The sequence below is a fragment of the Lacerta agilis genome, chromosome 15 (genome assembly GCF_009819535.1).
Source record: "Lacerta agilis isolate rLacAgi1 chromosome 15, rLacAgi1.pri, whole genome shotgun sequence".
NCBI lineage: Eukaryota > Metazoa > Chordata > Lepidosauria > Squamata > Lacertidae > Lacerta > Lacerta agilis.
In genome coordinates this window covers 40,523,643-40,551,245 of record NC_046326.1, presented here as the reverse complement: position 1 = coordinate 40,551,245, position 27,603 = coordinate 40,523,643, and the positions used below count along the sequence as shown (strand labels likewise).

General features: G+C 48.3%; 1 protein-coding gene across 1 annotated transcript; it reads left to right on the top strand.

The window, feature by feature from the left end:
- Nucleotides 1–286: 286 nt before the first annotated feature.
- Nucleotides 287–27,603, top strand: LOC117060375 (multidrug and toxin extrusion protein 2-like). The gene is made up of 17 exons (XM_033172591.1): nucleotides 287–640; nucleotides 6,715–6,816; nucleotides 7,422–7,490; nucleotides 8,713–8,861; nucleotides 10,207–10,249; nucleotides 11,445–11,489; nucleotides 11,881–11,978; nucleotides 13,579–13,676; nucleotides 14,532–14,645; nucleotides 16,528–16,595; nucleotides 17,874–17,982; nucleotides 18,610–18,685; nucleotides 20,345–20,414; nucleotides 21,895–22,027; nucleotides 24,235–24,329; nucleotides 26,419–26,500; nucleotides 27,263–27,603. Exons 1-17 carry the CDS (start codon nucleotides 287–289, stop codon nucleotides 27,493–27,495), a joined length of 1,938 nt encoding a protein of 645 aa, XP_033028482.1. The 3' UTR covers nucleotides 27,496–27,603.

Here is a 27,603-nt window from a genome sequence, read left to right as displayed (position 1 = left end):
AATCAATTTTAATCAGAATTTTCTATTTACTAATCGTTTATTTAATATTTAGTTTTAATGGTTGTGACCTGCCCTGGGTGGGTGAAGGGCTGGGTAATTAATTAATTAATAAACAAACAAACAAACAACAACAACAAAAATGAAATTAATCATCAAAAGACGGATAGAGACCACACCCCACCCCGCCCGCACATCCGACTTGGGGGTCGTGGGGGGGGGGAGGCGATCGGGGGGAGTTTCCCCTCCTTCCCTCCCGTGGCGCGCGCGTCACCGCCGGCTCCGCCCAATGGGGAAGGGGATTCCCCGCCGCGCGCCCGCCCGCCTGCGCTGCACGTGGCCGCCGCCGGGGAGCGATGCTTCGGCTGGGCTGGACGGCGCGGCCGTTGGCGCTGCCGCTCGGAGTTGCTGCTGCTGCTGCTGCTGCTGCTCCCTCGCCCCGCCGGGGAAGAGGACGATGCGGAGGCTGGAGGAGAACCGAGGCGCGGAGGAGGACGAGCCCGAAGGCTCCGCCGGCCGCCCTCCGCCGCCGCCGCCGCCCTCGCCCTCTTGCTGCGGGCGCTGCGGCCGGAGCCTCCGCCGCCTCGTCCCCGCCGGCGCCTGGCGAGAGGCCCGCGAGCTGGTCCAGATCGGCGGCCCGGTGGTGAGGAAGGAGGGGAAGGGGAACCCGAAGGAGAAGGGGACCGCGATCTCTCTCGCGGCGGGAGGGCAGCGGTGGTGCAGTGGTTAGAGCGCCCTCGGCCCGCCTCGCAGGGTTGTTGTGCGGGAGGAATGGGCAGGCAGAGGGAGAGAAGCACCAGGAGAAATGATCGTCAGGATGAATGAATGAATGAATGAATGAGGCGGAGAGACTGAGAAATGAAAGAGAGACCAGGGAGAGATCTGGGGAGAATTACAAGATAGGAAGAATAAAATGGGATGGGAAGGAGAGAGAAATGAGAGGAATAAAAATGTGGAGAGCTGAAATGGGTTTTAATCTAGTGTTCCGTTTACCGCCAACTCTAGTTTTAAAAATAATGGTTTCTAACTGTTTTTACTGATAAATCTCACTGTTCCGCTGTTTTTGCAAGCTGCTCTGAGTTTTCCCCCTCTCACAATCAAGCAGTGTATAATTTTTATTTGAAAGACGAAAAACGAAATAATGGGGTTGTCTCCGACCAAACTTAACCCAGAAGTTTTGCTGCCCCATCAGAATGGATGAGTTAGCCGTGCCCCTTCATTTTTGATGGGTCTACTCTGAGTGAGTAGAGCTAGCATTGGATGCGACCCGCAGGAGATGAAATGGGAGGCGTGACGGGATGAAAGAAGGATGAAGGATGAGAAGATCGGAGGGAGAAGGGCAGAGAAAAAGAAAATAATGAAATGAGAGGCGAATAGAGGAAAGGCAGGAGGAAGGGAAGAGGAAAGAAGAGGAGGGGAAGGAGGAAGTTGAGAGGCAGAACTACACTACATCCTCTGAAAATAGAACAAGGTTCCAGTCCTCATGGTTCTGAACGAAGGGCTGATTTCAGCTGAACTGCCTTAAACTGAGTCAGTTCATTGGTCCATTTAACCCAGTGTTGTCTGCACTGACTGGCAGCAGCTCAGGCTAGGAGACATTCCCTACCAGGAGATGCCACTGGGGGTTGAACCCGGGACCTTCTGCATGCAAAGCAGGTGCTCTACCCCGAACTGCAGCCCTTCCTCATTCACAGCTGTGGTCTCAAGAGACCCACCCTATCTTGTCCTTGCCCAAAGGTGGACTAACCCCTAGTTGATAAGGGAAGGAGGTGGGGGGGGGGTCAAAGTCTGAGCTTATTGGGGCCCAGAGACCCCACCCCAGCCCTTTTTACGACCCGCTAAAAACTAAAGTACACATTTCATTTTCCGGCTCAGCCTTGTGACCTCTTGCACGAAACCTTACGCGAATGGGTGTTTTTTAAAACCTTTATTTTTGCATGGAAATTGGCACATGATGGAACCGGAAGTGCTTTTGCTTTTCTTTTAGAGGTTTTCTAGCCTGCCTTTCAGGGCAAGGCCCTCTCACACCAGAACAATGCAATATAGACAAGACCCACCCGGATAAAACCATGAGGCAAAGCTGAAAACATTGTTTTATCCTGCATTATAGGTCCTGCACAGGATTGAGGGGGGAGGGTTAGACTAGAATAGTGGCAGGGGGGCATCAGGCCTGGGGTCTGGATGTGGCCCTCTGGTTCTCTCTTTCTGGCCCTTCATGTTCTCCTCGGGTCACGCCCCATACTTCCTGCGTGACCCGAGGAGAACATGAAGGGCCAGAAAGAGAGAACCAGATATGCTGATGACACAACCTTGATGGCAGAAAGTGAGGAGGAACTAAAGAACCTTTTAATGAGGGTGAAAGAGGAGAGCGCAAAATATGGTCTGAAGCTCAACATCAAAAAAACTAAGATCATGGCCACTGGTCCCATCACCTCCTGGCAAATAGAAGGGGAAGAAATGGAGGCAGTGAGAGATTTTACTTTCTTGGGCTCCATGATCACTGCAGATGGTGACAGCAGTCACGAAATTAGAAGATGCCTGCTTCTTGGGAGAAAAGCAATGACAAACCTAGACAGCATCTTAAAAAGCAGAGGCATCACCTTGCCGACAAAGGTCCGTATAGTTAAAGCTATGGTTTTCCCAGTAGTAATGTACGGAAGTGAGAGCTGGACCATCAAGAAGGCTGATCGCCGAAGAATTGATGCTTTTGAATTATGGTGCTGGAGGAGACTCTTGAGAGTCCCATGGACTGCAAGAAGATCAAACCTATCCATTCTTAAAGAAATCAGCCCTGAGTGCTCACTAGAAGGACAGATCCTGAAGTTGAGGCTCCAGTACTTTGGCCACCTCATGAGAAGAGAAGACTCCCTAGAAAAGACCCTGATGTTGGGAAAGATGGAGGGCACAAGGAGAAGGGGACGACAGAGGATGAGATGGTTGGACAGTGTTCTCGAAGCGACTGGCATGAGTTTGGCCAAACTGGGAGAGGCAGTGAAGGATAGGCGTGCCTGGCGTGCTCTGGTCCATGGGGTCACGAAGAGTCGGACACGACTGAACGACTGAACAACAACAATCACATCTCCTCTCACTCTCCTCTTTTCCAGGCTAAACATATCCAGCTCCTTCAACCACTCCTCATAAGGCTTGGTTTCCAGACCCTTGATCATCTTGGTTGCCCTCCTCTGTACACCTTCCAGCTTCTCAACATCCTTCTTAAATTGTGGTGCCCAAAACTGGACACAGTATTCCAGGTGTGGTCTGACCAAGGCAGAATAGAATGGCGCTATTCCTTCCCTTGATCCGCACACTAGACTTCTTCTGTTGATGCAGGCAAGAATAGCATTAGCTTTTTTTGCTGCTGCATCACACGGTTGACTCATGTTAAGCTTTTAAACAGTCATGGCTTCCCCCAAAGGACCCTGGGAACTGTAGTTTGTTAAGGGGGCTGGGAATTATTAGGAGTTAGCCCAGTTTCCCTAACGGAGCTTCCGATTCCAGATTGGTTCAACAATCAAATCCCTCTTCCCAAGGAACTACTTCCTGAAATTTATACGCTGCTTGATTGGGAAACCCCACCCCAAAACAGCTTACAAAAGAGCTAAAATGCTAATGTTATCAGTAAAAAGAACTAACAACAATAATCCAAAACACTTTTAAGAATATGTTTGGTGGGCCACACAGTGATGTCTCACTTTTTCCTTTTCTTATCTTTTCTTCTAAAATAAAAACACTGAAACTCCCATATTTTATTATTCTGCTCGGTTGCTTCTTAATCTAATATTGGCGTTGGCTGTTCTGATGGTTGATTTCTGCTCCCCTTGGCTCTGCTGGCAAAGCAGCAGAGCTCTTGCAACTTTTACAAGGAGGAGGACCTCCTAGAACTGAGTTATCCACCGGCTTTTCTTCGGATCGCTTGCCAAGGAGCTGAGGTTTTGCAAGGAGCTGCTTGTTTGGCCTGTCTATTCAGATCCCGGAAGGCTTGTGTGCTTCTCTCCTTACCCCCCAAAACTGCTTGCAAAAGACCCTGAAGCTGAAGCTTGCTCAGATCCTGGGAGCCTTGCTAATTTTAAAAACAAAAAAAAATAAAAAAAAATCCTTCCAGTAGCACCTTAGAGACCAACTAAGTTTGTTCTTCAGTGTATCTGAAGAAGTGTGCATGCACACGAAAGCTCATACCAAGAACAAACTTAGTTGGTCTCTAAGGTGCTACTGGAAGGAATTTTTTATTTTATTTTGTTTTGACTATGGCAGACCAACACCTGTAACTTGCTAATTTTAGTTATCTTGCAATGGAGCCTTGCAAAGTGCTCTGGGCCGTGGATTCAGATTTGTTTGTTTGCGTGTGGTCCAGCACGGCGAATATATCCGCATGAAATTAACTCGGCTAAAAAGATATGCAACAAACGCAGACTTCAAAATTTTGAATTTGCTCGGCAGATCACAACATTTCTCTTAAAAAGAAAGAATGAAAGAACCTGGGGACTTTTGCATGCTGTGTGTGTGTGAGTGATCTTATGTTTGGATCAGCTGTCCTGTCCCTCTGGAGCAGGGGGAGAGAGATCAATTCCTTCAATCCCAAATAGCCTTTTGTTCATTGTCCATCTTGCAAACATCTGACTTTGAGTCGGAAGTTGTTTGCTTCCAGATAATGGCAACTCTTGAAACTTTCATGCCCTGGGGTTGAGGGTTTGTGTGTGTGTCTGCCTGTCTGACTTGTTCCTTGAGCACATGCTTTGCATAAAAGGTCCCAGGTTTAATCCTAGCTGTGGGGGGGGGGGAGGGAAACAGGAAAAATGTGCGCTGCGTTAAAATGTTGCAGCGTGAAGTACTGCTCTTCCAGATTCTAGCCCCTATGCCCCCCCCCACAGAAAGCTGCCTTGTGCTGAGTCGACCCTTTGGTCCGTCCAGCACAGTACTGTCCACGCTGTGCTGGAAAGCGGCTCTCCAGGGTAGCAGCTCTCCAGGGTTTTAGGCACAGAGTCTTTCCCCAGTCCTACCTGTTGATGCCGGAGATTGAACCCAGGACTGAGTTCAAACAGATGCTCTAGCACTGAGCTCCACTCCCTTTTCCCCTTCTCCCAACAGTCTATCAGCATTCCAGGATCACCAAGCACATTCAGTCTTCACCGAGATGTTTTTGGGTTACCTCTCCCCCCTCATCTTATAGCCCCCCCCCTTAAAATTGGGGGGGGGGAGTGTTTTGCAACTGCACACAATGCCTGAACTCTGGAAATAGCAGGAACATTGATCCTTCGGCTAAAGGAGCCAAGGATCTGACTTTTTAATATTGTTTTTCTTGTCCTCTGCTGGGTCTCTCTATTGACGTGTTCCGGATTGGGCCATTCAGCTAACAGCACATTGCCTCTTCTCTACTTCCCCCACCCTCCAAAAAATCCACATATTTGTGTCAGGGCACGTCCAGAATTAGAGGGCTGCTGTCATTAACCTCTCCTCGCCATCGCAGGGGCAGGAAACAAAATGCTTATTTTCTCCTTCCCCTCCCGGATCCTTGTCAGGGTGAACGATTGCTGCCCTGGGCTAGTGCTGAGCTTCACGTAAGCTGTGCTTGTTGGGACCTGTTCAGCTTCTCTTGGCGCTGTTCCCCAAGTACAAGAAAACACCGCTTTGGATCGGGCCCCGGTTCCTGGAACCAAAGCCAGTTCAAACTCCGCAGGGCCAAGACACATGGGAGAGGTTCTGCGAGCCGCGAGGGGGGAATTGACATTTTTGGAACCATTTTTTGAGGAACATGGCAGGCTCCCTGCATGTAGAAAGCTAGCTCCTGCGTGACAAAACAGCCGGGGTTGTTCCCTGTACCGAGACCTTGCATTCGGGAGGCGGGGAGACGGCCCGTTCTCATAATGATGTCCAGCAGATGTCCCCCAATAGGAAGCCCTCGAGCAGGACGCGAGTGCGAGAGCCTGTGGCTTGTATTTGGAAGCAGTGGTGCCTCCGACCACAGAAGCAGAGCAGGACCACCGTGGCTAGTGGCAACAGAGGGAATTATCCTCCGTGAACTTGGCTAAGCCTCTTTTATAGCCGTCTAAATTAGTGGCTATCACTCAGTGGCGCAGCGTGGGTTGCCAGTGCCCGGGGCAAGGCAAATAGCATTGGCGCTGTCTGCCAATAGGCTGGGACGAAGGGGCAACAGCTCAGTGATCTAACCAAGTGGCAACCGTGGTGCCCCATGAGTGGGAATCTTTCCAAAGCCTGCAGAGGACACCCTGGCAACCAACCACCCCCCAAATTGACTCCTTAATCTCACGTGAACATTGTGAGATTTTCTGAGCGAGAGTATTGGATTTACAGGTACAGGTGTGTGTGTGTGGGGGGGGGGGTCCCGTGGCACAGATTTATGCAACAAGGGGGAGGGCGAGCTATGTTTTCATTCATTATTACCACTTCTTCTTTTTTGCCTTTTGAAATTTTGCGCCTCTGAGAATACGCAGGGATTTACGTTACGCGAAATGAACCGCGGAAAGAGAAGAAGGGAAGTGACTGATATTTTAAGGTTGTTTAAATGAATATTTTAAATTGTAAAACAGAAAATTTAATAAAAATCATGTTAAAAAAAAAAGAAGAATTTTGTGCCCCGGGCAACTACCCCATGCTACACCACTGCTGTCAGCACCTCCTTCAGGAGTGATTTCTGCAGTTTAATTGTGTGCTTGGGATCGTGCCAATGGGATGTGCTCACCCCTTACCCTTCCTCCTTAGTTTGTGGCGCAGCTTCTGGGCTTTCTGATCAGCGTGGTGAGCTCCATCTTCTGCGGCCACCTGGGCAAAGTCGAGCTGGATGCCGTCACCCTCGCTGTATCGGTACGTAAGGACGTGCCCCGCACTCAGCCATACCCCTGGGCTGCCCCGCTCCCTGAGAGCTGGCGCAAGTGCTCCCCCCTCCAGCTGCAGCCCCTCTCGCTAGAAGCAGAGCCAAGATCCCGGTCCTCATGGTTCTGATTTCACGAGGAACGTAGGAAGCTGCTGCTGCCACCGAGTCGGGACAAGGGTGCGTCTGCCTCAGCACTGCCTGCACTGACTGGCAGCAGCGGCTCGCTGAGGTTTCAGCCCTACCTAGAAATGCCGGACACGGAACTATTATCTTTCCCTTAAGAGTCAAGTGGCAGCTCCTCGTGGTTCTGAATAACGGGGGCTGATTTAGTTAGGAACGCAGGAAAGCTGTCATATATACTGAGCTGGGGCAATGGCCTATCTAGTGTTGTCTGCACTGATTGGCAGCAGCTCAAGAGTTTGGGGCAGGGGACGTTCCCTGCTGTAGCTGGAGATGCTGCTGGGGTCCGAACCTGGGACTTTTTGCGTGCCAAACAGTTGCTCTTCCACTGACCTTGACACCCTCCCTCTCTCCCTCCCTCTCTCTCTCTCTCTCTCTCTCTCTCTCTCTCTCTCTCGTCACTCCCGCCTCCCAGGTCATCAACGTGATTGGCATTTCCGTGGGCACCGGATTGGCATCTGTGTGTGACACTCTCATGTCCCAGGTATGTCCGAACACTGCATAGGGAGCTCCTCAGTGCCATGTCTGACTTCTTATGCCCACCTCTCCCAGTATTCCCTGCTCTGATTGGCAGCCGCTCCCCAGGCTCTTTCCCCCATCACCTGGCTAGCTGGTCCTTTAAAAAATCCTGGAGATGCCAGGAAAAGGATCTAGGAGTCTTGGTAGACCATCAACTTGACATGAGTCAACAGTGTGATGCAGCAGCTAAAAAAGCCAATGCAATTCTGGGCTGCATCAATAGGAGTATAGCATCTAGATCAAGGGAAGTAATAGTACCACTGTATTCCGCTCTGGTCAGACCTCACCTGGAATACTGTGTCCAGTTCTGGGCACCACAGTTGAAGAAGGATACTGACAAGCTGGAACGTGTCCAGAAGAGGGCAACCAAAATGGTCCAAGGCCTGGAAACGATGCCTTATGAGGAACGGCTTAGGGAGCTGGGTATGTTTAGCCTGGAGAAGAGAAGGTTAAGGGGTGATATGATAGCCATGTTCCAATATATCAAAGGATGTCATATAGAGGAGGGAGAAAGGTTGTTTTCTGCTGCTCCAGAGAAGCGGACACGGGGCAATGGATTCAAACTACAAGAAAGAAGATTCCACCTAAACATTAGGAAGAACTTCCTGACAGTGAGAGCTGTTCAGCAGTGGAATTTGCTGCCAAGGAGTGTGGTGGAGTCTCCTTCTTTGGAGGTCTTTAAGCGGAGGCTTGACAGCCATCTGTCAGGAATGCTTTGATGGCGTTTCCTGCTTGGCAGGGGGTTGGACTGGATGGCCCTTGTGGTCTCTTCCAACTCTAGGATTCTATGATTCGATTCTATGATTCTATGGTTCTATACAGGGAAGTTTTAAACATTGGGTGTATATCTTCCTGTGTTTTTATATTTTGTCGGAAGCCACCCAGAGTGGCTGAGACAACCCAGTCAGATGGGTGGGGCACAAATAAAAAAATATTATTATTATTATTATTATTGAACCTGGGGACTTCTGCTTGCAAAGCAAGGGCTCTAACCACTATGCCACATGGCACACCCAGAGGGGGTGACATATGTCCCCAAGGAGGCCACTTCACCTCTTATCAAGGACGCCAGGAAGGTTTCATCCTAATCCCCAAGTTTCTCCCCTTCCCCTGAGTGAATAACAGCCAAAATTGGGCAAAGCTTTGCAGCCGATTTAATTTTCGCTTTCCTGCTTCTTTTTTATCAGACGTACGGGAGCAAGAATGTGAAGCGTGTGGGCACCATCCTGCAACGGGGGATCCTCATCCTGCTCCTCTTCTGCTTCCCCTGCTGGGCCTTCTTCATCAACACTGAGCAGATCCTGCTTCTCTGCAGGCAGGACCCGGAAGTCTCCAGGTTAGGGCATGTGCAAGGCAGATGGTTGCTCTTTCTTCATGCCTGCAAACGCACACACACCTTTACAGCAAATATCTCAGGGTGGGGAGGGGAGCTGTGATCCATCCTTCGCAGCATTTCCTCAAACCAGGCCCCTCTTCCCGTCTCCTGATGCTGTTTCCCAAATCGGTTCCAAGCTCCTAGTCCTTAACGTTTTGGAGCCTTTACGCAGAGCGGTGAGCAGAGCTGGAAAACTCCTCTGCCGAGGCTCCTAGTTATCTCCCGCTTGGACTACTGCAATGCACTCTACGTGGGGCTACATTTGAAGGTGACCCAGAAACTTCAATTAATCCAGAATGCAGCAGCTAGACCAGTGACTGGGAGCGGCCCCCGAGACCATATAACACCGGTCTTGAAAGACCTACATTGGCTCCCAGTACGTTTCTGAGCACAATTCAAAGTGTTGGTGCTGACCTTTCAAGCCCTAAATGGCCCAGTATACCTGAAGGAGTGTCTCCACCCCCATCATTCGGCCCGGACACTGAGGTTCTGGCAGTTCCCTCCCTGTGAGAAGTGAGGTTGCAGGGAACCAAGCAGAGGGCCTTCTCGGTGGTGGCGCCCGCCCTGTGGAACGCCCTCCCATCAGATGTCAAGGAAATAAACAGCTATCTGACTTTTAGAAGACATCTGAAGGCAGACCTGTTTAGGGAAGGTTTTAACGTTTGATGTTTCATCGCGTTTTTAATGTTCTGTTGGGAGCCACCCAGAGTGGCTGGGGAGACCCAGCCAGATGGGCGGGGTATAAGTAATAAATTATTATTATTATTATTATTATTATTAAGCACAGGTTCTGAAGCAAAACTGTGCCGCTGTGCAAGGCCCAAGGGCTGCAGTCCTTAACACTTGCTAGGGCGCTAGTCCTCTTGAACTCAGAGCAACCTACTTTTGAGCAAGGATGCTCACACCTGTACTGTTAAGGAGCTTGATTTAACCTCTTCTAGCTGTCCTCAGAATCTGGAAGGAAGCTGGGCGAAGTGATGGGGTCAGCCTCCCATCAATTTGAGAAACTCACCTTTCCCAGAATCTTAAAAAAAATAATAATCAGGCGCTTCTGCACAAGTTTGGTATTTGCGTCCTTAAGGACTAGGAACTTAAAAAGTGCTGATCCCCAGTTTGCAGCTGGTTTGAATAATGGCGTGAATTGGAGCCTCCAGATCTGGGAGCAGTCTACCTCTAGCTAACCACCTGCAGGGTTGGGTTGAATCCTATACCTGTGAGCTTCCGATGCAGCCAATCAGCCCTTTAAGTTCCTATCCGTTGTGCCTGGGAAGAAGAATAAAGTTTCTGTTGATGTCTTTCATTGCAGGTTAACTCAGGTTTACGTGATGATATTTATTCCAGCGCTCCCAGTAAGTGTTGTTGTTGTTTTTAAAAAACCTCCCCTTCTTTCCTCTCTGCTCTCTACACGCCCCGGGGCACCCCAGATTCTGGACAGCTTCCAAAAGCCAAGTCGAAATGCACGGCAGGATTTTGAGGTTTGCAGGTCACGTGGCTATTTGGGAGCAGGGAGGACAATGCTGTCAGTGGCCACTAGCCACAATGGCTATGCTCCGCTGCCAGCAATTGCAAGAGGAGGAAGAGTTCAGATCCTGCTTACGGGCTTCCCATTGGGGCATCTGTTTGGCCTCCGAGAGAACAGGAGGCAGGAGGAGAGAGAGGGCCCCCCCCCCTTGAGCTCTTCTGATGATCTTGTTGTAAGAATTTTAAGGTATTTTATTTATATATAATAATTGTTATTAATGGTACCAAAACAAATGAGGCCACATGTCTGGAAAAACAGCACAGGAAGACAGGCCTCACTCCATTTTGACTCCCAACTGACCAAGTATTTCTTTGTCTCAGGAACAAAGGGGGGGGGGTTTGCCCCTCCAGCTACTCAGCAGCCCTCTGCCTGAGTGATAATCTCTGGCATCCTGATACCTGAGTGCCAGACAAAAGGGTGTGATTAACTTGGCTGGGATATAGGGAAATGAAAATATATTTTGTTTCACTTGATGGGTTTTTGCTGGAGGGCAAGAGGAGACTTGGGGGCAGGGTCCAAGATGCTCAGATCACTGCTTCCAGACCCTCCCAATTTTTGATGTAATTCTGATGTATGGAGGGGTGGTCTTGAGCTGGAAGGGGGCAATTTCAAAAGTCTGTATAGGAGCTTGCGCGCCTTTGTTCGGGGTCTTTTGCTTGCAAGACACCCTGCTGCAGCAGTTTCTAATAAAGGGCTACCACCTTGCTTTGGGAGATTCTGTATCATCTCTATTTTATTCATAAGTGCTCCTGAGAGGAGGGGAGCCCTACTAAGGCTCTCCCCCGGGTTCGTGGACTCCCTTCTGGGGTTGAACCTAATTTTTATAACATTCTCACCACCTGCTAATCCACATACGTGCTCTGTGGCATCCCAGTCCAAACCGGGAATTAACTGGGAATGCTGGGGATCATCTGGGGGCAAGGGCAAAGGACTCTTCGGGGCCCAGTTGCTCAAGGGAAGCTGCCGCCGAAAGAAATCTAACCTGAAACGGTTCTGTGGTTTATTCCCCCCTCCCTTTCCAGGCAGCTTTCATCTACCAGCTACAAACCCGCTACTTGCAAAGCCAGGTATGGACCCGTTCGCCTGCTTAGGGGGAGGTTGGGGGGGTCATTGCTGTGCCAAGGGGGTTGCGCAAACATTTCCTTTGGCACTTTGAAACGTGTTTGCTCAGAGGCCCTTTTCCAGCTCCTCTTAGCAGCCTAACACAGTCAAGCACATTTTGAACCGTTAAAGACTGCTGCAGAGAGAGATGCTGGAGACTTTCCAGATCTTTTACAAACATTTCCCCCAAAGGGATCCATGGCTGAGGGCAATTCCCCTGGGGTTTGGAGGTTGAGGGAGGTGGGGAGGTGCAAACTGGGAGCCTTAACTGGGCGAGGGAAGGGGCTGACTGGGTGGGGAGGCGTGCTTAATTTTCCCTGTTTCTCTCTCTCTCTCTCTCTCTCCCCCCCATCCCAGGCTATCCTCCTGCCCCAGGTGATCACAGGTGTCGTGGCCAATATCCTCAATGTGATCATGAACACCGTCTTCCTTTACACCTTTGGGCTGGGAGTAGTGTAAGTTCTGGGTTCAGGTTACGGTCTTGTCGCTAACACAGAAATCCCTGGACAGCTTGGAACCCGGTTTTCCAAAAGGCCAACCTGTTCCTGCGTAGACCTGGGGGGAATTTTCTAAGATCTAGAATATGATAGACAAAAATGGAGTGAAGAGTTAGGGGTACAGATAACAAATGATATATGGGAGTCAAGTATAAAATCAACAGAAATAGCCTCTATGGATTTAAGACTTAAGACTTATTCAACAGAAAATAATATTTAGAGTCCACTGGACCCCAGCAAAACTATACCAGAAGAAAATAACAAGTGCAGACAACTGCTGGAGATGTGGGAGTAAAAAGGGGAACTTAGTACACATGTTGATTAATTGCCCGATGATAAGATCATTTTGGTGCGAGGTGAGGATATTTATAGCAAGAGTAATAAAAAGGAATTGTTATTTTAGGGGAACTGAATTTAATTCTAAATTATATTCCGGAAACGTGGGAGATTTCAGGGGGTCCAAAAATAAATAAATGGATATACCGTGCTATATTAGAAGCAAAAAAACTTGTTTTGATGAACTGGAAAAGCCGTAAAAAGATTCAATTGAGCAACTGGATTGATAATATGGACAGATTAGCTACATATGAACGAATTGCATGTCGTCGAAAATTAAGAATGGATAAACATGAAGAAATCTGGAATGAATATTTAAGTGATAAGGCGGACAGTGGTGGGAGGTAGAGGGAGGCGAGAGAGGTGGGGAAACAGTGTTGTAAAAAAAGGTGTAGTCAGAGGTATATCAGTGTATTTAAATTTGAATTGTCAAACTGTGTTATTATTGTTGTTATTGTTATTGTTTTTTTTTTGTGGTTGATGCTTGTATCAAAAGAAATAAAAAAAAATATTTTTTTAAAAAAAGATCACGTGGAAATTTTGCTCGTGGTGACCCCGCGCCCTACTGCAACAGGGTTGTTGGCACCCTCCTTCTTTGATACCCAGTCTGTGAGCCGTTTTGGTGTGGACGCCGGGGTTGAACTAGATGCCCTTTGGGGTGCCTTCGCACGCTACAATTCTATGACACGCTGGCTTATTTCAGTGCTACGCAACCGGGGGCAGTGGGAGTGTTTTATCTGCTGGGTTACGGCCCGGGCACATATATCTGTGTGCATTTAAGGTCCCAATCCCTAATTTGCGGGTTGCCATCTGATAGGATTTCACTTTGATTCTGATTTGATTTTAGGGTGTATTTTAATTGATTGCTTGATTTTATGGTAATATGTTATATATTTGATGTTAGCCGCTCTGAGTCCGGTTTTGGCCAGGGAGGGTGGGGTATAAATAAAATTATTATTATTATTATTATTATTATTATTATTATTACTACTATTATTATTACTACTATTATTATTATTATTTATCATCTCCTCCCCATTTTTAAAAAAATGAAAGCTAAGTTTCTAGTTCTCATGATGCAAAGAAATCCGCTGCCAGCCCCGCCACCCACTACATGGCAACGTGTTAATAGGGCCACCAGCCTAAAGAAAAACTGAACCTGACATTCCCTCAGTTATTCCTTCTTCCTAACTTGCTCCAATTTTTCCTTTCTGTTTCACAGGGGCTCTGCGTGGGCCAACACGCTGTCTCAGAATTTGCAGGCAATCCTCCTCTTCCTGTATGTGTGGTGGAAGAAGATACACAAGGAGACCTGGGGAGGTATTATTATTATTAATTGACTTTTATTAAAAATTTATATACCACCATTCCTCCAAGGGGACGTGTGCCATTCTGCCTTCGGCCCAGTATACCTGAAGGAGCGTCTCCACCCCCATCGTTCTGCCCAGACACTGAGGTCCAGCGCCGAGGGCCTTCTGGCAGTTCCCTCGCTGCGAGAAGCCAAGTTACAGGGAACCAGGCAGAGGGCCTTCTCGGTGGTGGCGCCCGCCCTGTGGAACACCCTCCCATCAGATGTCAAGGAAATAAACAACTACTTGGCTTTTAGAAGACATCTGAAGGCAGCCCTGTTTAGGGAAGTTTTTTAATGTTTGATTCTATTTTTAATATTCTGTTGGAAGCCGCCCAGAGTGGCTGGGGAAACCCAACCAGATGGGCGGGGTATAAATAAATAAATAAATAAATAAATAAATAAATAATAATAATAATTATTATTATTATTTATTCCCCGTTTTATTTCCTCTCAACAACCCTGCGAGGTAGGCTAGGCTAAGAAACAGCAGCCAGCCCAAGGATCACCCGGTCGGGCCGAGTGGGGTTTTGAACTGTGGCCTCCGAGGTCCCTAGTCCATCACTATAACTGTGACACCCACCCCTGGGGTCTCTGTGAGGCGTTAAACCTGGGGGATTTTTTTTTTTAATTTTTGGCTTCGAGAAGGCGGCGTGGAAAGAGGGGAGAGCGAAACCCCCCTGGCACCCCCACGCCCTGTGCAATTTGGTGTGGGGGGGAACCTTTTAAGGGAGCCCCATTGTAGCGATAGCTCAGGGTGGGTCACGTGACGCGCACCCAATCCAAGCTTCTGGAATTTGGAAGCCTCTTTCTGCTGGTTCTTGCAGGTTGGACGCTCGACTGCTTGCAGGAGTGGGGCTCCTTTATCCGCCTGGCCCTCCCCAGCATGCTGATGATCTGCATCGAGTGGTGGACCTTCGAGATCGGCAGCTTCCTGGCGGGTGAGGCTTCCGAGAAGGCCGTGTCTCTGTCTGCTTCCCTGTCCCGCACCTGCATTCCCCTGCTTCGTACCATTCCAAGCCACCCCGCCAACAAACCGTCGTGCCCCTTTCTCGCCACGACCAACGGCGGCAATGCAGAGCAGCGCAGATTTAGGCTGCCTGTTCCCTCAAGCCTTGCCGGTGCCCCAAACGCATCATTGCGCATAGGGGCTAATCTCCCCTCGGTAGAATTACGGATCTGGCGCTGGACACTTAACTGTGGGCTTCGCCTAAACTCAAATCCCCCTGGTCTAATATCCCTAGTGCTACAAGATTGTCGCGAGTGCGCCTGGTCTAAAATTGTCTATCAGAAACTTCACTCTTGTGGTTTTATCACCACAACAGCTTACTACTCACTTTGGGTTTTAGTAAAGCAAACAGTCTAATTTGTCAGCGCCTAAATGATACCTAGCGTCAGAACAACTTGGCCGCAATAAGGAAATTTTGCCCATGGCATGACCGTTTTCCACCTTCCCGTTTCGACTGTCTGGCACCCTATCTGCATAACCTAGCAATCCTAAAATATAGACGTGCTTTTACTCTCGCAAGATTGAATGTATTGCCCTCGGCTGGACTCGAGGGACGATTCCAACAGATTCCACACGAAAAACGCTTATGCCCCCGTGGAGATGGCAGCACCGAATCTGTGGCGCACGCCCTTCTGGCTTGCGCTCCTTATAGAGACTTGAGGAATGAGATTATCACCCCTCTTTTACTGTCCATTCCGGGTCTCCCAGCCACTGCCGCAGCGTCCTTTCTCTTGGCGGATCAAGATGGGCGGGTGACAGCAAAGGTTGCAAGGATTTTAGCAGGGGCAATCAGAATAGGATCCACTATTTGACTATTGATTCAAAACCCTAAAATGTATTTTATATAATTAACTTTTTATTTCTATGCTTTTCATATCGTATTGTTGTTTTACTGCTATGGCCGATGACTGACGCAAATCAAGATTTCATTCATTCATTCTTGCTGGTGCAGAGAGTGAGATGTGTCCAATTGGACCAGGCCAGCACCTCCTACCCATTCACATGTCTGCCATTACCGTATTTTTCGCTTCATAAGATGCACTTTTTTCCTCCTAAAAAGTAAGGGGAAATATCTGTGCATCTTATGCCGCGAATAGTGGTCCCTGGAGCCGAATTGCCCAGGGGCCAAAAGAGGATCATGCCTTTTATTTTACAAAGAGAAAAGGGGGTGTTGAAAGGACCCCGCTCAGCAGCTGATCAGCAAGAGATGGGAGAGAGATAAGAGTCCCCGGCTCCCTTTCAGCCCCGCCCCCTTGCCCAGGCCTCCATTGTTGAATGTGCTGCAGAGGGAGGTTGTTTGTTTCCCCAGCGACATGTGAATGGCTGATTAGATTATCTGTCTGGAAACTGTAGAAACGGCTCCATTTCCTTAAGAAGCTGTAGAAATGTGAGTTGAACCCCATAAAAACGGGGCTTTTCCTCTTTGCTTTTCCCCCTTTGCAAAAAAGCTGCACAAATCTGAGCTGATCCTCAAAAAACCAGGGCTTTTCCCTTTGCAAAAAAAGCTGTAAAACTTTGAGCTGATCGTAAAAGAAACAGGGCTTTTCCCTTTGCAAAAAGAGCTGCACAAATTTGAGCTGATCCTCAAAAAAACAGGGCTTTTAGAGGAGGAAAACCAGGAAAATATTTCCCCCCCTTGTTTCCTCCTCTAAAAACGAGGTGCGCCCTATGTTCCGGTGCGCCCTATGGAGCGAAAAATACGGTAAGTCTAAAGACCAGCATCTCTCGCCTCTTCCTTTTGGGCATCAGAGTCACCTGCTTTCAGTTCTCCACAAGTCCTCCTTGTCTCCTTTTCTTCTTCTGTCCTCCCCAAGGCATGATCAGCGTGGTCGAATTGGGTGCTCAGTCCATCATCTACGAACTGGCTACGGTCGCATATCTGGTGAGGAATTGAATTTCCTTGTACTGTACTGAGTGAGCCATTTTCGGCTAGAACTCGCCGTGCTGTTATCTCTTCACTTGAGCCTCCCATTTTTATAAAAATTGCCGCTGTCGTTCCAGTGACGCCCTTTTATTTTGAATTCTCGTTGCAGGTATTTGTTATACCTTAGCGGTACGCGCAACTTGGGCTTTTATACTTTGTGACGCTATTTTGCGGCCTTTTTGGGGGGGCATGAATCACCCTAATCTGAGATCTGCACTGATTCATTGCTAGGCCAAATTCAAGTTGTTGTTGTTAATTAAATTATAATATAAAAAGCACAAAATACATGATAAAAATTAAAACAAATACTATTGGTATATAAAAGCCTTAACAGCTTGGCACCAGTTTACTTGTGGGAACGCCCTTCGATCTGTAGAACTGGCACAGCTACACTCATTTCACACTTTTGAGAGATTGCTCTTTTAGTGTGGCATCACCTACCCTTTGGAACTCCCTGCCTATTGACACCAGACAGGTTATTTCACCGTACACGTTTTGGTGCCTCCTCCAAACATTATTTTAGGTAATAATAATAATAATAATAATTTATTATTTGTACCCCGCCCATCTGGCTGGGTCTCCCCAGCCACTCTGGGCGGCTTACAACAAATACTAAAATACACTAAAATGTCACAGATTAAAAACTTCCCTAAACAGGGCTGCCTTCAGGTATTTTCTAAATGTCAGGTAGTTGTTTATCTCTTTGACCTCTGATGGGAGGGCATTCCACAGGGTGGGTGCCACCACCGAGAAGGCCCTCTGCCTGGTTCCCTGTAGCTTCTCCAGTCGTGTAAAATATTGACATGTGTTTTAATCTGGTTTCTTTTTAAGGTTTTTTTTGGTTGATTTTAATTATTTTTGAAGGTTTTAAATAGTTGTTTTTAACGGGGGGCTGAAAATTCCATTGCTTTAATATTTTTGTAAACTGCCTTGCCGTGTAGGTATGTGGTTTTGTTTTCCGTTTTACAATTAAGCGGTATATAAATTTTATGAAACAAAATAAACAAATGTGCTTGTTACTGAATAAGCACCACCACACACTTTTGAGTAAGCATCCCTAGAATTGCACTGTTGGGGCCATCTTCTCCCCCCCCCCCCCAACACACAACTTCAAAAAAAGAAACTCTCCAAATCCTTTTTTTTAGCCTTAAAGGGGCTGTTGCTTTCACTCCTCGCTCCCTTGGACTGCAGAGTATTTTGCCCCTTGGTTACTCCCCTCTCCTGTCCCCCCACCAGCTTCCGCAAGGCATGAGCGTTGCCTCCAGCGTCAGAGTGGGGAACGCCCTGGGGGCCGGTGACCTCCAGCAAGCCAAACTGTCCTGCATCATGGGGCTCCTCTGCACGGGTGAGTATGTCTCTTTAAGGCTGTCCCAGTCACTCTGGTAGTGGGCGGAGCTCTCTTTTCCAGGAAGGGTTGATCCTTAAAGGGGCAGCGTCCCCTAAGCTCAGGGGCAGAGAACCATAGCTGTCAACTTTCCATTTTTTTTGCGGGAAATTCCCTTATTCCAGCACCCCAAAAAAGGGAAAGTTGACAGCTATGGCTGTTTCCCAATGCAAAAAAAAAGGAAGGTTGACAGCTCTTTCCCCCCCCTCTGTCTGAAAGCTGCATATTCTCACAAGCGACCTTCTAGGGGCCGTGTGATAGTGATGGGAAGGGCCAGAGACAAAGAGATAGAGAGAGAGAGGGTGAAACAACAGGTGCAAGGGGTTTCTAAGCACCCATTCCTACCTGCCGTCCTGCGGAACCACCTTGGGAAAGGGCTTGGGTGGGGCTTGGGGAGGAGGCGGGGCCTGGAGAGTGTCTCAGGGGCCGGACAGAGAGCCACGGAGGGCCACATTCAGGCCTGAGGTTCCCCCACTCCGGCATGCTACCTCTGGGGCAGGGATCCTCCCCCCCGTTGCCAGAGGGGCTCTTTAAATACTGTCGCATTGGACAACGCTTCTGATCTCCTCTCTCTCTCTCCTGTCCCAGGTGTGTTTGCTATGGTGTTTGCTGGCCTCCTGGCAGCCGTGAAGGACGTGGTAGCCTACGTCTTTACCAGCGACAGGTAGGTCATTCGAACCCGGAGCAGGAAATTCTTTAGGCATTGATCTGGGCAAATCGGCGGACTGCTCAGCGGTCCACGAGAGAACTTAAAAACGGAAAACGTCATGCTGGTGGTCAACAAAAGAGGTTTAAAGACTCTCAAAAGAATGAAGTATAAGAACCGACAACTGGGAAACGCTGGCCTGCGAGCGCTCCAGTTGGAGAACAGCCTGTACCAAAGGTGTCATGGGCTTTGAAGATGCTCAAACTCAGGACAAAAGGGAGAAACACACTAAGAGGAAGGCACACTTGGCAAATCCACACCCGGATCAACTCCTGCCCGGAAACCTATGTCCCCACTGTGGAAGGATGTGTGGATCCAGAATTGGCCTCCACAGTCACCTACGGACACCCTGTTAAGACCGTGTTTATGGAAGACAATCTTATACTCAGCTACAAGTGATCGACAAAGATGAAGAAGGCGAGCGACCATAAAACGGCTTCTCTGATGCCAGAATGCCCACCACTGGAGAGAGGCCTTCCTGGTGTGCCTCTGCAGGATTTCCTCCTTCCGGCCTTCCTGTTTTTGCTGAAGGAGGGTAATCTTTGCTCTCCCCAGTGGATGTGACCGGCTCATGCATCCTCTCCTGGCACAGAGATGCAGCCCAAACTGAGTGCTAGGGCTGGGTGATAACCTGGTTTTCTATTATTATTATTATTATTATTATTACTATTATTATTATTATTATTATTATTATTATTATTTGAGTTTATATACCGCCCAATACCCGGAGGTCTCAGGGTGGTTCACAGAAAAGATCACAACAGATAGAATCAGAGTAAAAACAACAACCCAATAGCACCCCCCCCCAAAGAAAAGAGCCACATTTTAAAAGGGTATAGGATGTGGAACAGATCAAGCAAAGGCCTAGTTAAAGAGGAACGTTTTTGCCTGGCGCCTAAAGGTGTGTAATGAAGGCGCCAGGCGAGCTTCCCTGGGGAGAGCATTCCACCATAGCTGTCAAGTATCCCGTATTGGCCGGGATTCCCCCGTTTTTAAACGCGTTTCCCGCTGCTCTCCCGGATGACTCAAAAACCCGTATATTCCCGGGTTGTGTGAGAAAGTGGATGGGGTGCTTTGGGGCAGCGCCCCGAGAAACATGCCCCCCGCTCAACAGCTTGTTTCGCTCCCCTCTGGCCATGCGCCTTGCAGGCCTGCCAAGCAATGCGCTGCCCCCCCCCCGTGAGGCGCAGCCCGCCGCACTGGCTGGGCCCGTGGGCGTTCCCGCCCGGCAGAGCCGGCCCCTCGTCTGGGCGGAGGTGGTGAAATAGAGGCGGGAGGGCGGGCCCACGGACGGGGCTGGTCCGGCGGAGCGACCTCAGCCAGGTAGAGCGAGCTTGGGAGCCTCATGCGTGCTGCTGTCGGGCAGGAGTGAGAGAGGCGAGCCTATTCCAGCGCCAAAAAAAGGGAAAGTTGACAGCTATGGCTGTTTCCCAATTCGTCCTGCGTGCCTATTTTGTAGCTTCGTTTTTCATCTTTTAATTTTTGTCTGTTGTTATAATTGTTATCTCTGTTTTATATACGTTATAAAATGAAATAATGCTTAAAAAAAAACTCTACCGGAAAAAAGCCCACCTTCTTTCTCTGCCCATTCTCAGTCATGTCTTTCCTCCCTGACAGAGAGATCATCGCCCTGGTTGCCAAAGTGATGATGATTTTCGCCCCTTTCCATCTGCTGGATGCAATAGCGGTGAGTTCCATACATACACCATGAATTGGTACCCAGGGCTCCGTGTGGCTGCAAACCCCGTAGTTCCACTAGGGGGCAGCACAAGCACAGAATGTGGTGCCAAGGACAGGAAGAGCTTCTGTGTTCTTCCTTTTCCTTTCCTCACATTTAAAACTTAGCAAGCTTCTAGACCTCATGTTCATAAACATATTTTTGAAGACAGCTGCCAAATAAATCTTTCCAGTGTTTGGAGATCTAGTTTTTTCCCTGCCCTGTGGATATTCTCCCAACATTGCCACCCCCCACCCCCCCAGCCCCAGCAAGCAAAAATAGCTCACAAATAATTTTCGGATGGAATGTAAATGGAGAGGAGTTGTGCAAATGGATTCAGCTTGCCTAATATAAGCAGCTTTCCTTTCCGGTGACTTTGACAGTGCAGTCATAATCCTGTCTACTCAGAAGTAATTCCTACTGAATTCAGTGGGATTTGCTGTGTCAGCTAAGTGGGGCTAGGACTGGGTCTTAATTTATGTTACTATCTGCTGGTTTATTTACGTTAGAGTTTCCCCCGCTTGAGGGACTTTGAGGCGCGTTCTTAAGCCTCTTCTGAGCTTGCCTCTTGGGCAGAAGCGAGAACTCATACAGGGAGCCAACAGGCAGCTCTGTCCTCTGAGCGTGAATCTTCCTGCAGCAGAATCTATTGGAACGCCTCCGTTGCACTGTTGACACGCAGAAACTATTGCCCAGTGCATGTTGATTGGGAGGAAGGGCAGATCTGGGCATCATCCAGAGACACAGTAAGGCAGCCTCCTTCATAGCTGGCTGACCGTGCCCAGATTTTTCTTTTGCCGCCTTTGGAAATTACTTCTCCATGGAGCAAAAGTGTCTCCTCCACCCCATCCCCATTTTTTTTTTTTTAAAAAAAACTCAGAACAGCCCTTTAAGGCAGCAGTGAGACTTTTCTAAGCACTAAGATGGAAAGATTTATCATTCCTCCCTACCATGGGGGAATGGTTGTTAAAATTATTGGGCTTAGCTGAGATGGCAAAGTTGGCGTGTTTAATCAGAGAAAAATATTTTCCAATATTTACGAAAGATTGGAAACCCCTTATAGACTCTATGTGAAAAAGAAAATGAACTGTTGATATCTGGGTCTGAACACTGGTTTAGAGAAAGTGGAACCGTTGGGTGTTATATTGGAGTGGATGCATTAAATAATTTTCTATATATAGCTGACAGACGAAGAATCAGAAGTTCTCTTTCTTTCTTTCTTTCCTTCTCTTTTCTTCATTTTGGTTTGTGTTTTATTTGGATTAGTTTTTTTTAATCTTTGATAAAAAGTTGTTGGATATTAATCTCTGTATTTTTTCAAACTTTAATATTTATTCAAGAAAAAAAAACAACCCTTTGAGGTAGGCCGGGGTCTTGACGCTCTGCCACGCTGACTTTGTTGCTGAACTGGTATAATTTTAGCCCGCTCTCCTTTTCATCCCCTCTCCAGGCCACATGCGGCGGAATACTGAGAGGAGCTGGAAAGCAGAAGATCGGTGCCATCGCCAATGCCATCGGCTACTACACCATCGGGCTTCCCATTGGCATCACACTTATGTTTAGGTACAAGCTTGGAGTCATGGGTACGTATCTCAGCAGGCCAAAGCAAGCTGATGTTGTCTGCTTTAAAAAAAAAAGAAATTTAATACCTGCTGGTCATTTTTTTTCTAAGAGACATCATGGATTGTGTGTGCTTGTTCACCTCTTCCCTCCTCATCCTGTTTTCCTTTTGTGTCGTGCCTTTTTTTATTCTAAGCCTGAGGGCAGGGACTATGTGTGTGTGTCTTTACTCACCGACCGAAGAGCAGTACATGTGAAAAGGATCTAGGAGTCTTGGTAGACCATCAACTTGACATGAGTCAACAGTGTGATGCAGCAGCTAAAAAAGCCAATGCAATTCTGGGCTGCATCAAGAGGAGTATAGCATCTAGATCAAGGGAAGTAATAGTACCACTGTATTCCGCTCTGGTCAGACCTCACCTGGAGTACTGTGTCCAGTTCTGGGCACCACAGTTCAAGAAGGATACTGACAAGCTGGAACGTGTCCAGAAGAGGGCAACCAAAATGGTCAAAGGCCTGGAAACGATGCCTTAGGAGGAACGGCTTAGGGAGCTGGGTATGTTTAGCCTGGAGAAGAGAAGGTTAAGGGGTGATATGATAGCCATGTTCAAATATATCAAAGGATGTCATCTAGAGGAGGGAGAAAGGTTGTTTTCTGCTGCTCCAGAGAAGCGGACACGGGGCAATGGATTCAAACTACAAGAAAGAAGATTCCACCTAAACATTAGGAAGAACTTCCTGACAGTGAGAGCTGTTCGACAGTGAAATTTGCTGCCAAGGAGTGTGGTGGAGTCTCCTTCTTTGGAGGTCTTTAAGCGGAGGCTTGACAGCCATCTGTCAGGAATGCTTTGATGGGGTTTCCTGCTTGGCAGGGGGTTGGACTGGATGGCCCTTGTGGTCTCTTCCAACTCTAGGATTCTAGGATATAAATGCTTTCAACGAATGGAAAAAAGCAAGGCCTTTGTTTGGGACCTGCCACTAGGCCCCTTGGCTCGGCTGTTTCCAAGATCTAGCCGGACCAGGTTGGGGGAACCTGTGGCTCCTCCAGATGTTGCTGAACTACAACTCCCATCATCCCTGGCGAGCATGGCTAATGGCCATTGATGATGGGAGTTGTGGCTCAGCAGTGTTTGGAGGGCCAAAGTCCCCCCCCCCCCATTCATTAGGCTGCTGCCTTATAAGGAAGGAATAAGGAATAATTTATTATTGGCCAAGTACATTTTCCAACATACTTGGAATTTGTTTCGGCTACATTGCAATGTAAACATACAGACACTGTTCCTCTCACAATACAAAGAAGTAAAGAAACCCCACCCATATTTTACCTCCCCTTAAGCTATACAACTACGAATTTAACAATTTAATGGCACAAGGAAAAAAACTATTCTTGTGCCTGGCTGATTTTGTATATGAAGTCCTGTAGCGACGTCCAGATGGAAGTAAATCAAGCAGATGATGACCGCATGTAAAGGATCTGCTACTGATAGTAACTGCTCTGACTGGCAGAGCACCACTCACTTTGGGAACTGCTGATTTAACATTTGTTGTAGTTTCAAAAGCCTCTGGGGCAGGGCGCACCGGGTTTAGTTTTGAATGATTTTTATTGTTTTTACATATAATCACATCATGTAACATCGGATGCTCTTATTTTATCTGTTTGGCACAACTGAGCCTGCCGACTTCCCTCCCTCCCGTCGGATGGTTTACAACAGGCATCCCCAACCTTCGGCCCTCCAGATGCCTTGAGACTACAATTCCCATCATCCCTGACCACTGGTCCTGTTAGCTAGGGATCATGGGAGTTGTAGGCCAAAACGTCTGGAGGGCCGCAGGTTGGGGATGCCTGGTTTACAGAATTAAACTTTGCCTCTTTACGTTTCCCTTCGTTTCCTATCCTTTTTTTTTATCGTTACCTGAAATATTTATTAAATCACTCAACCCGAAAAGGTAGCGATTTCATCTTACAAATCTTCAGGTAGCCCTGCTAATGATGTTCATTGCTTACAGTTGGCTTTCAAACATAATGTAAATTTGTTCCCGTCCTTTTGGAACGCTTGGTCTCTCCGGTTCCGGGTTCTCCCCGTCAGTTTCGCCCGTTCTGCAAAGTCCATCATCTTCATCTGCCGCTCTGCTTTTGTTGGGGTACATGGAATAAATAAATACTCTACTGGATGGTTCATGTGAGGGATCTTCCCTTGTTCTCTCTCTCTCTCTCTCTCTCTCCCTCCAGGCCTGTGGACGGGGCTGATTGTCTGTATCTCCCTCCAAGCCGCCTCTTTCTTGGTCCTCGTCCTGCGAGCGGACTGGGCAAAGGCTTCGGAAGAGGTGAGGCTCAAGAACACCGGTTCCTTTGGTTTCCGTAAGTGGGTGGGTTCCAGCACCCCCAAGGAGGAAGGCGGCAGCCTCATGGAATCATAGAGCGGTAGACCTTGAAAGGGACCCCCAAGGGACAATGCAAGAAACGCAGGGGAAGGATCCTTGACAGCTGGCCACCCAACCTCTGCTTAAAAACCAGAGGAGATCATCTGCCAGCTCCCGACGTTGTCCGTTCCCGTCTATCTCATCGTCCTTCCTGATGTTTAGTGAAAATCTCCTTTCTTGCAACTTGAATCCGTTGCTTCGAGTCCTATCGTCCGGAGCATAGCTGTCAAGTTTCGGATTTGAAAATAAGGGACCAGCAGCCTCACCTATCCCAGGGATAGTCACATGGCAGTGGTGGGCGGAGCCAGAAGCACAAGTGGGCGGCACTGGTGTGAACGCGCGCAGTAGGCTTACTGTATTTTGGAAACGCTGCCCGTGGGCTACGACGCCTGTAAGCGCGGGAAATGGCTCCCGCTTGCTTTGAGGCTGCAAGGAGGCGAGGTCTTCCCAGTCCCTGGCCAGCAGGGGGAGGGAGAGGAGCTGCTTCCTTTGAAAAAACGGGAAATTAAAGGGATATTAAAAAATAAGGGATAGCAGCGGGAAACTGCTTGAAATAAGGGAGATTCCCGGGGAAAACGGGATACTTGACAGCACTGGTCCGGAGCAGCAGAATAATCCTGCGGTCAAAACCCAGGTTGTTGAACGTAATCCGTTCCCGGAAGCACATTCGGCTTCCGAAACGTCCGACGACCGAGGCGTGGCTTCCGATTGGTTGCAGGAGCTTCCTGCACTCGAGCGGAAGCTGCGTCGGACGCTTGGATTCCGAAAAGCGTTTGAAAACCGGAGCCAAAACAAAATAAAATAAAAAAATTCCTTCCAGTAGCACCTTAGAGACCAACTAAGTTTGTTCTTGGTATGAGCTTTTGTGTGCAAGAACAAACTTAGTTGGTCTCTAAGGCAGTGTTTTTCAACCTTTTTTGGGCAAAGGCACACTTGTTTCATGAAAAAAATCACGAGGCACACCACCATTAGAAAATGTTAAAAAATTTAACTCTGTGCCTATATTGACTATATACAAAGTAATTCTCTTGAATTTTTCAATTTTTCCCATGGCACACCAGGCAACTTCTCGCGGCACACTAGTGTGCCGCGGAACAGTGGTTGAAAAACACTGCTCTAAGGTGCTACTGGAAGGAATTTTTTATTTTATTTTGTTTTGACTATGACTGACCAACACGGCTACCTACCTGTAACTGAAAACCAGAGCGTTTACTTCCGGGTTTTCGGCGTTCGGGAGCCGAAACGTTCCAAAACGGAGGCGTTTGGGATCCGAGGTTTGACTGTAATAACAATAGCATCATGAATAGTAATTTTTATTATTTAAATGCTGCCCATCTAACTGGGTTGCCCCAGCCACTCTGAGCAGCTCCCAACTAAATATTAAAAAGAAGAGCTGTTCCTTCCTCAGATCCCTGAAAGAGACGCAAAAGGTTTTTTTGTGAGTGTTTCTTGGGCTCTGCTTTGCTTCAGAAATTTCCCACCTCAGTTCGTTGTTTTAAGGCAAAGGTGCGTTGTCGAGGTGGGAAAAGTGCCGTTGCGAAAACAGCGAGGTCCAGAAACCCGGTGATCCAAATTAAACGTTAGGAGCCCCGGGATTCTGCTCCCGGCTTCCAGCTGAGAGGCAACAGGTTGTGGCAGACCTGAGCTTTGCTCAGAGGTTGGAAATCGAGACCCCTAAGCTAGCCGTGCCCATTATTCCCAGCGGGACTGTTTTGAGCAGGACTAGCATGGGAGACAGCTCTCGGAGGAGACGTATTGAAGTTAGAAGGCCCTAATTGGGCGCACCTATTAACTTCAAGGGGTCTACTCTAGGTAAGATGAGAGTTGGATGGTACCCAGTACTTTTCGGAGAGATGTGCAGTTGTGAAAGTATTCAGGTCTCTGACGAAGGGCGACTTAGCGGGCCTTGATTGGGACGTCATGGGAAATGTGTGCTTTGGGTGTTAACCCTGAGATATCTCCCCCCCCCCACCCCCAAATTTTCATCTCCTAGGCTCAGAGCCGAGCAGGGCTGACAGCGAGACTACAGACCGGCAGTTCCGAGGACATTTCTGCTAATAAACCAGTGCCCTTAGGTAATTTTTCAATGGGGGTGGGAATGAATGGAGTTGAGAGTATGATATATATATATATATATATATATATATATATATATATATATATATATATATATATATATATATATATATATATATATATATATATAGGGGGGGGAGATGAATAGGGCTGGGAGGGATTACTGAGCCTGCCAAGCGTTGCTTTTCCAACTCAGTTCCTCGGAAGACAGCTTGATCACCGTGAGTGCTCTATACGTGGCAGGTTTCCAAGGGTTGTTGTTTTTCAGTTGTTCAGTCGTGTCCGACTCTTCGTGACCCCATGGACCAGAGCACGCCAGGCACGCCTATCCTTCACTGCCTCTCGCAGTTTGGCAAAACTCATGCCAGTCACTTCGAGAACACTGTCCAACCATCTCATCCTCTGTCGTCCCCTTCTCCTTGTGCCCTACATCTTTCCCAACATCAGGGTCTTTTCTAGGGAGTCTTCTCTTCTCATGAGGTGGCCAAAGTACTGGAGCCTCAACTTCAGGATCTGTCCTTCCAGTGATCACTGATTTCCTTCAGAATGGATAGGTTTGATCTTCTTGCAGTCCATGGGACTCTCAAGAGTCTCCTCCAGCACCAGAATTCAAAAGCACCAATTCTTCGGCGATCAGCCTTCTTTACGGTCCAGCTCTCACTTCCACACATCACATAGCTTTAACTATACGGACCTTTTGTCGGCAAGGCGATGTCTCTGCTTTTTAAGATGAACTAACGGTGAGGTTTTCTACCCCACAGCCTACCTCACAATGGAAACGGAGGTCCCCAACGGGGACGCTCTCGGCGGCATGGACCACGTGATCGAGCACCCGCCGCAAGACCAGCTGATTCCCCCGGAAGAGCTCACTTCGTCTCGCGTGGAAGTCTTGTCCGGGAAGCAGCTCCTTTTGCACCGGGGGCTGGCCCTGGCGTTGGCCATCGCAGTTTTGGTCGCAGGCGTCCTGATCCGCCTCCTGTTACAGAACGGGTAAGGCGTCGAGGGGCGGCAGGCGGACCCCACTGAGGACAGAAGACGGCTGGGAACTCTCTCTTCCGTTCAGGAGGAACCCCTTTCCCTCCTGGGGCTCAGCAGGGTGTGT

Coding starts and splice junctions, on each gene's coding strand:
- LOC117060375 (XM_033172591.1), top strand. CDS start 287: ATGGGGAAGGGGATTCCCCGCCGCGCGCCCGCCCGCCTGCGCTGCACG. Junction 16,596..17,873: donor TGGCTACGGTCGCATATCTG/GTGAGGAATTGA, acceptor TCCCCCCACCAG/CTTCCGCAAGGCATGAGCGT. Junction 26,501..27,262: donor TAATAAACCAGTGCCCTTAG/GTAATTTTTCAA, acceptor TCTACCCCACAG/CCTACCTCACAATGGAAACG.